Source organism: Aulostomus chinensis, chromosome 1 (assembly GCF_037954235.1).
Source record: "Aulostomus chinensis isolate RoL2024-O1b breed Wild chromosome 1, RoL_Achi_v1.0, whole genome shotgun sequence".
Classification (NCBI taxonomy): domain Eukaryota; kingdom Metazoa; phylum Chordata; class Actinopteri; order Syngnathiformes; family Aulostomidae; genus Aulostomus; species Aulostomus chinensis.
The window spans coordinates 9828577-9837666 of NC_141320.1; the positions used below are offsets into that span (position 1 = coordinate 9828577).

Consider the following 9090-nt stretch of genomic DNA (forward strand, 5'->3'; position numbering starts at 1 on the left):
AGGCACTGAACAAAATGAGATATCAAAGAAACTAGCATTGACAAAAATTAGGAGGATTTAAATAAAAGGGGATCTTACAGAGACCTCTTGTGGTGCCTTTTGTTACTGCATCAACTTGAATGACTTCTAAACTCCACCACCACCTCCTCCACCTCTCATCACTGCTCCAGCTTTACTGTGCTGGTGCTTCTTGCAGCAAATTCATCAACAACATCATCATATGACGACTGATTTGAGATCACGTGGTTTATGCTCACGACGGCAAGTCCACTGAGACGTTCCTGCATCACAGCAGATCCCAAGTCAGTTTGAGCCCACACTGTAAAGCCAACAAGTTAACAGAACTCAAAGAACTGGTGAACCTGACTACCTAACATTAGTGAGTCGTGTTAACTGTTAGATGAGCTCAGGAGGTGGGCCTCTCTAAGTCCTCTTCTCTTGGAATTCTAAGTTGCCCCAACTTTCTTTGGTGAGTTAAACCAACTGTTCTTGTAGGCCTCACTGGTTATGTTGTTTTCAAAGTACTGACCAAACCAAGTAAACATAACTTCAGTTTTTTTACTGCTGTAAAATGTCTCTCAACAAAAATGTTCACTTTGTAATTACTTCAATTGTCCGAATCAAAAGAAGCTCTACTAACAACCAGTGTTGGGGTAGTTACTCAAAAAAAGTAATCCATTACACATTACTAGTTACTTTTTAAAAAAAAGTAATCCCTTACTTTACTTAGTTACTCGCTGCTGAAAGTAACTAGTTACGTTAGTAGTTACACTACTTTTGGATTCCTCCGCAATATCACCTGAGCTGCACCTAACTTGATAGCCAATGAACAACATATAGTTCGAACTTTATTGCTGCAGTGCCCAGATCAGCACAAATGTGTCTTCTAATGAGGAGGACATACACAAGATCTCTCTTTTATGCACTTTAATGCAACAAAGCTGTAAAATCACTTTACAGGAACATTTGCCAAAAAAGGCTACAAGACTTGCTGTATGCAAAATGTCTCAGAATAAAATTGGGATTAAAGCTTTCACTCTCATCTTAATTCACTCAGTAAATGTCTGTTTGTTTCCATGAGGTGAGCATCAGCAAACTGAATTTCTTTACAACATAACTTAAAAGAAGTTGTCCTTCCAACCACCCAGAGCAAACAAAGTTTGTTGAAATTAGATCATTAAATGAAATAAGACAACGGCTCTCATCACAATATCAGACAATGAATGAGGCTTCAATGGAAAATAACTTAACACCACATATTCAGTGTAATTTGTAATTATGTGAACTACAGCTTTACAGTAGATTTTTTTTCATCCTACTCGACATTCTCATAAAGAAATGGTCATACCTCAGCAGGAGGAGTCTCTCAAACCGTTTGTCGGACAACCTGCTCCTCCTGGGAGTCAGTACCAGGCTGCCAAGGCTAGGGAGCCTCTCAACCGCTGCACTAGAGGGTGTGGCTGTGTTGTACTTCAGTGATAAAGTCTTTATTGTGGGGAAACGGTGCAGGATCTCCATCTCTGCTCCCGACTGCAAATAGTCAATGACTTCAGTTCCATGGTTGTAGGGGGCTGGATCCTCCTCATCAAAGTCAAAAAAGTCATCCTTACTTGTGCTGGAGGCGGGTGTCTGAGGTGCACGTACAACCTGCTTGTCGTGGGGGTAAGCATCTCTCTTCTCTTCTTCTTTCAGCCACCGCATTTGAAACCTTGGTAGTGTGACAGCAGCAAGGAGAGCATCTTTGCTGTCCAGCAGCAGCTCAAATCCTTTCTTGATGGCCTGCAAATACGATGTGGAAAGATTTGATGAGCTTGGCCGTGTGCAGTATAATTTGCAGTGCATAGTATAAGATTCATCTACTCAGCTGTAGTTGCCATGTGAGTAAATGAGGGACTGTGACATATCTGGGGATTCACTTCAAAAAAGTTTAAAAATAATGATGAATTGACATTTTATGGTGCTTCATGTAGTGTACATTCACTTATTAGATTTTTTATATGTATGTGATGTCCACATGAATGGACTTTTTATTTATTCTAATTCTAGTCCCTGTAAAAAAATAAACAATAAAATAAATTCATTCATCAAATTCATAAAATAATGCTTTTGACTTTCCAATTCAAGATTATTAAAACATACATACCTGTACTATGGCATTAGGCAGGCCTGCTGTCATCTGGGAGAGCCCATCTTGCAGTGCCAGTGTCCTTGACATCAGAAGCTCCAGTGTTGGCAGGAGACTGCCATAATAGCAGTTATCTTCGCCTTGTAATATGTCCAAAGCCACTGTGAGTGGTTTCATGACTGTGCAGGATTCCTGAAGGAACTGATATTCCCATTCAGTGAAGGCTTTCATTTCTAGTCGACTGCAGAGAGCGTTCAACTCTGAGATGGGAATGTCAATGATGCGGGACAGGGCATCATGGAAGGAGTTCCATCTTGTTGTTGTAGGTACTATGAGTGTTCTTTTGCACACTCTCAACAAGTTCAGATGCCACAGTAGAACGGCTGGTTTTATTCCAGAGGGCAGAAAACTTCCCAGTTGCACTTCTGTAAACAGATTTGGACTCGGAGTTTGCTGTGAGCCACTTGTCAGCATCATTACTCGAAATCAAATTCAGTGTGTGAGATGCACATCTCAGGTGGGTGGGGGGGGCAGAGAAAACTGTCCCTCTGAATCGGTACTGCTAGAGAGCACACCTTCAACATCTATGAACCTCACATCTTCATCCTCAATCTCCTCGTCTGAATCTGGCGCTGGCTCATACATTTTAAAAGCTTTGATAACATTTGACCCGTTGTCAGTTACAGTAGCAGTCACCTTGTGTGACAATCCATACGCTGAGTGAACCTGTTCAATTTCGCCGGCTACAACATCATAAGTGTGTCGTCCTTTTACTCTTCTGCAGGCAATTGCAGCTTTTTCCCGCCGGACATTGCTTGGGTTAATCCAGTGGGAAGTCATACCCAAATAGCTTTTATTGTGGCGAGTCCAGATGTCAGCGGTAGTTGACACATACTCTAAGCTCTCAAAAGTTTTCTTGAGCTCAGTTTCCATCTTTACATAACACTTATCCAGGTAGCTTGCAAAAGTTTTCCTGTCTGATGATAGCGGCCTCCTCACCTGTCTTCTGCTTAGGATGTTACGGAAACTCGGCGATTCCACAGTCGAAATAGGCAGCATTTCCTCCACGATGTATGCTGCTACAACCCTCTGTATCTCAACTTTTGTCGATACATGTTGTTGAAAATCAAGCCTCGTCTACTTCGATGGTGTCGGCATGTTTTCCTCAGCGTCACTCGGGGTCCGTCCTTCTTTAGCCACTAGCTTGGTGTTAGCATGTTGCCGATGTAGGTGCTTGGACAGATTTGAGGTGCTGTTTGAGGCAGTGGATAGTTGCTTCTGGCCAGGGCATAATTTACATTTTACAGTCACATTCTTCGCCTTAAGCGCAATAAATTCGAAGTAGTGCGCGTATCTCCACCCGTCAAAAGACGTCCTGAGCGGCTCTGCCATCATTTCTTCTGCACATTCATGAAATCGCGCTCCGGTCACTAGGTCACGTAAAATCACGTTACTGAGGTCAGACAAGTGTTGCGCAGCCGTGAACATGCATGAAAGGGATGTTTGATTTTTTTTTTCTGTCCTCGCGCTCTGCATATAGCTGAACAGCTTAAAGTAACTAAAGTAACGTAATTTTTTTTGTCTAAGAGTAACTGTAATGTGATTACAAAAATTACAACTGTAACGCGGTACATTACTGCGTTACTGGCGAATGTAATCCCGTTAAAGTAACACGTTACTTTGTACCGCGCTACACCCAACACTGTGCGACAGTGATGTAGTAAGAATTGCTTATGAACTCAAAATGATGCTAACAGTAATGGAGTGAAAGTTTCGAATAACCTCAAAGTGATGCTGACAGTCATTTAGTAAGAGTTGCTACGAACCTCAAAATAATGCGACAGTAATGTAGTAAAAGTTGCTACGAACCTCAAAATGATGCGACAGTGATGTCGGAAGAATTGCTAATGATCTCAAAATGATGCGACAGTGATGTAGTAAGAATTGCTAATGAACTCAAAATGATGCTAACAGTAATGGAGTGAAAGTTTCGAAAAACCTAAAAAAGTGATGGTGAAAGTCATGTAGTAAGTGTTGCAACGAACCTAAAAATAATGCGACAGTAATGTAGTAAGAGTTGCTATAAACCTCAAAATAATGCGACAGTGATGTCAGAAGAATTGCTAAAGATCTCAAAATGATGCGACAGTGATTTAGTAAGAATTGCTAATAAACTCAAAATGATGCAAACATGAATGGAGTGAATGTTTCGAACAACCTCAAAGTGATGCTGACAGTAAAGTAGTAAGAGTTGCTACGAACCTCAAAACAATGCGACAGTGATGTCAGAAGAATTGCTAATGATCTCAAAATGATGCTACAGTGATTTAGTAAGAATTGCTAATGAACTCAAAATGATGCAAACATGAATGGAGTGAAAGTTTCGAATAACCTCAAAGTGATGCTGACAGTCATGTAGTAAGAGTTAATACGAACCTCAAAATATTGCGACAGTGATGTCGAAAGAATTGCTAATGATCTCAAAATGATGCGACAGTGATGTCGTAAGAATTGCTAATGAACTCAAGATGATGCTAACAGTAATGTAGTGATAGTTGCTAATAAACTCAGTGATGCTTACAGTAATGTAGTAAGAGTTTCGAACAACCTCAAAGTGATGCTGACAGTCATGTAGTAAGAGTTGCTAATGAACTCAATTTAATGCTACCGTGATGTCGTAAGAATTGCTAATGAACTCAAAATGATGCTAACAGTAATGTAGTGATAGTTGCTAATAAACTCAGTGATGCTTACAGTAATGTAGTAAGAGTTTCGAACAACCTCAAAGTGATGCTGACAGTCATGTAGTAAGAGTTGCTAATGAACTCAATTTAATGCTCCTGTGATGTCGTAAGAATTGCTAAAGAACTCAAAATGATGCTAACAGTAATGGAGTGAAAGTTTCGAATAACCTCAAAGTGATGCTGACAGTCATGTAGTAAGAGTTGCTACGAACCTCAAAACAATGCGACAGTAATGTAGTAAAAGTTGCTACGAACCTCATAATATTGCGACAGTGATGTCGGAAGAATTGCTAATGAACTCAAAATGATGCTAACAGTAATGTAGTGATAGTTGCATATCAACTCAGTGATGTTTACAGTAATGTAGTAAGTGTTTCGAACAACCTCAAAGTGATTCTGAAAGTCATGCAGTAAGAGTTGCAACGAACCTCAAAATAATGCGACACTAATGTAGTAAGAGTTACTACGAACCTCAAAATAATGCGACAGTGATGTCAGAAGAATTTCTAATGATCTAAAAATGATGCTACAGTGATTTAGTAAGAATTGCTAATGAACTCAAAGTGATGCTGACAGTAATGTAGTAAGAGTTGCTACGAACCTTTAAAAAATGCAACAGTAATTTAGTAAGAGTTGCTACGACCATCAAAATAATGCGACAGTGATGTCAGAAGAATTGCTAATGATCTCAAAATGACGCGACAGTGATGTAGTAAGAATTGCTAATGAACTCAAAATGATGCTAACAGTAATGGAGTGAAAGTTTCGAATAACCTCAAAGTGATGCTGACAGTCATGTAGTAAGAGTTCATACGAACCTCAAAATATTGCGACAGTGATGTCAGAAGAATTGCTAATGATCTCAAAATGAAGCGACAGTGATGTCGTAAGAATTGCTAATGAACTCAAGATGATGCTAACAGTAATGTAGTGAAAGGTGCTAATAAACTCAGTGATGCTTACAGTAATGTAGTAAGAGTTTCGAACAACCTCAAAGTGATGCTGACAGTCATGTAGTAAGAGTTGCTAATGAAATCAATTTAATACGACTGTGATGTCGTAAGAATTGCTAATGAATTCAAAATGATGCTAACAGTAATGTAGTGAAAGTTTCGAATAACCTCAAAGTGATGCTGACAGTCATGTAGTAAGAGTTGCTAATGAAATCAATTTAATACGACTGTGATGTCGTAAGAATTGCTAATGAATTCAAAATGATGCTAACAGTAATGTAGTGAAAGTTTCGAATAACCTCAAAGTGATGCTGACAGTCATGTAGTAAGAGTTGCTACGAACCTCAAAATAATGCGACAGTAATGTAGTAAAAGTTGCTACGAACCTCAAAATATACCGACAGTGATGTCAGATGAATTGCTGATGAACTCAAAATGATGCTAATAGTAATGTAGTGATAGTTGCTAATCAACTCAGTGATGCTTACAGTAATGTATTAAGTGTTTCGAACAACCTCAAAGTGATGCTGACAATTATGCAGTAAGTGTTGCTACGAACCTCAAAATATTGCGACAGTGATGTCGAAAGAATTGCTAATGATCTCAAAATGATGCGACAGTGATGTCGTAAGAATTGCTAATGAACTCAAGATGATGCTAACAGTAATGTAGTGATAGTTGCTAATAAACTCAGTGATGCTTACAGTAATGTAGTAAGAGTTTCGAACAACCTCAAAGTGATGCTGACAGTCATGTAGTAAGAGTTGCTAATGAACTCAATTTAATGCTACCGTGATGTCGTAAGAATTGCTAATGAACTCAAAATGATGCTAACAGTAATGTAGTGATAGTTGCTAATAAACTCAGTGATGCTTACAGTAATGTAGTAAGAGTTTCGAACAACCTCAAAGTGATGCTGACAGTCATGTAGTAAGAGTTGCTAATGAACTCAATTTAATGCTCCTGTGATGTCGTAAGAATTGCTAAAGAACTCAAAATGATGCTGACAGTAATGGAGTGAAAGTTTCGAATAACCTCAAAGTGATGCTGACAGTCATGTAGTAAGAGTTGCTACGAACCTCAAAACAATGCGACAGTAATGTAGTAAAAGTTGCTACGAACCTCATAATATTGCGACAGTGATGTCGGAAGAATTGCTAATGAACTCAAAATGATGCTAACAGTAATGTAGTGATAGTTGCATATCAACTCAGTGATGTTTACAGTAATGTAGTAAGTGTTTCGAACAACCTCAAAGTGATTCTGAAAGTCATGCAGTAAGAGTTGCAACGAACCTCAAAATAATGCGACACTAATGTAGTAAGAGTTACTACGAACCTCAAAATAATGCGACAGTGATGTCAGAAGAATTTCTAATGATCTAAAAATGATGCTACAGTGATTTAGTAAGAATTGCTAATGAACTCAAAGTGATGCTGACAGTAATGTAGTAAGAGTTGCTACGAACCTTTAAAAAATGCAACAGTAATGTAGTAAGAGTTGCTACGAACATCAAAATAATGCGACAGTGATGTCAGAAGAATTGCTAATGATCTCAAAATGATGCGACAGTGATGTAGTAAGAATTTCTAATGAACTCAAAATGATGCTAACAGTAATGGAGTGAAAGTTTCGAATAACCTCAAAGTGATGCTGACAGTCATGTAGTAAGAGTTCATACGAACCTCAAAATATTGCGACAGTGATGTCAGAAGAATTGCTAATGATCTCAAAATGATGCGACAGTGATGTCGTAAGAATTGCTAATGAACTCAAGATGATGCTAACAGCAATGTACTGATAGTTGCTAATAAACTCAGTGATGCTTACAGTAATGTAGTAAGAGTTTCGAACAACCTCAAAGTGATGCTGACAGTCATGTAGTAAGTGATTCGAACAACTTCAAAGTGAAGCTGACAGTTATGTAGTAAGAGTTTCTACGAACCTCAAAATAATGCGACAGTAATGTAGTAAGAGTTACTACGAACCTCAAAATATTGCGACAGTGATGTCAGAAGAATTGCTCATGAACTCAAAATGATGCTAATAGTAATGTAGTGATAGTTGCTAATCAACTCAGTGATGTTTACAGTAATGTAGTAAGTGTTTCAAACAACCTCAAAGTGATTCTGAAAGTCATGCAGTAAGAGTTGCAACGAACCTCAAAATAATGCGACACTAATGTAGTAAGAGTTACTACGAACCTCAAAATAATGCGACAGTGATGTCAGAAGAATTGCTAATGATCTAAAAATGATGCTACAGTGATTTAGTAAGAATTGCTAATGAATTCAAAATGATGCTAACATTAATGGAGTGAAAGTTGCTAATGAACTCAAAGTGATGCTGACAGTAATGTCGTAAGAGTTGCAACGAACCTTTAAAAAATGCAACAGTAATGTAGTAAGAGTTGCTACGAACATCAAAATAATGCGACAGTGATGTAAGAAGAATTGCTAATGATTTCAAAATGACGCGACAGTGATGTAGTAAGAATTGCTAATGAACTCAAAATGATGCTAACAGTAATGGAGTGAAAGTTTCGAATAACCTCAAAGTGATGCTGACAGTCATGTAGTAAGAGTTCATACGAACCTCAAAATATTGCAACAGTGATGTCAGAAGAATTGCTAATGATCTCAAAATGATGCGACAGTGATGTCGAAAGAATTGCTAATGAACTCAAGATGATGCTAACAGTAATGTAGTGATAGATGCTAATAAACTCAGTGATGCTTACAGTAATGTAGTAAGAGTTTCGAACAACCTCAAAGTGATGCTGACAGTCATGTAGTAAGAGTTGCTAATGAACTCAATTTAATGCTACCGTGATGTCGTAAGAATTGCTAATGAACTCAAAATGATGCTAACAGTAATGGAATGAAAGTTTCGAATAACCTCAAAGTGATGCTGACGGTCATGTAGTAAGACTTGCTACGAACCTCAAAACAATGCGATAGTAATGTAGTAAAAGTTGCTACGAACCTCATAATATTACGACAGTGATGTCGGAAGAATTGCTAATGAATTCAAAATGATGCTAACAGTAATGCAGTGATAGTTGCATATCAACTCAGTGATGTTTACAGTAATGTAGTAAGTGTTTCGAACAACCTCAAAGTGATTCTGACAGTCATGAAGTAAGAGTTGAAACGAACCTCAAAATAATGCGACAGTAATGTAGTAAGAGTTACTACGAACCTTTAAAAAATGCAACAGTAATATAGTAAGAGTTGCTACGAACATCAAAATAATGCGACAGTGATGT

General features: G+C 38.3%; 1 protein-coding gene across 1 annotated transcript; it reads right to left on the reverse strand.

Annotated features, from left to right (window-relative positions):
* Positions 1 to 253: 253 nt before the first annotated feature.
* Positions 254 to 2553, reverse strand: LOC147270284 (uncharacterized). Its single transcript, XM_086205152.1, has 3 exons — positions 2144 to 2553; positions 1349 to 1779; positions 254 to 281 (listed from the first exon to the last, which is right to left on the reverse strand). Exons 1-3 carry the CDS (start codon positions 2354 to 2356, stop codon positions 254 to 256), a joined length of 672 nt encoding a protein of 223 aa, XP_086061278.1. The 5' UTR covers positions 2357 to 2553.
* Positions 2554 to 9090: the final 6537 nt, after the last annotated feature.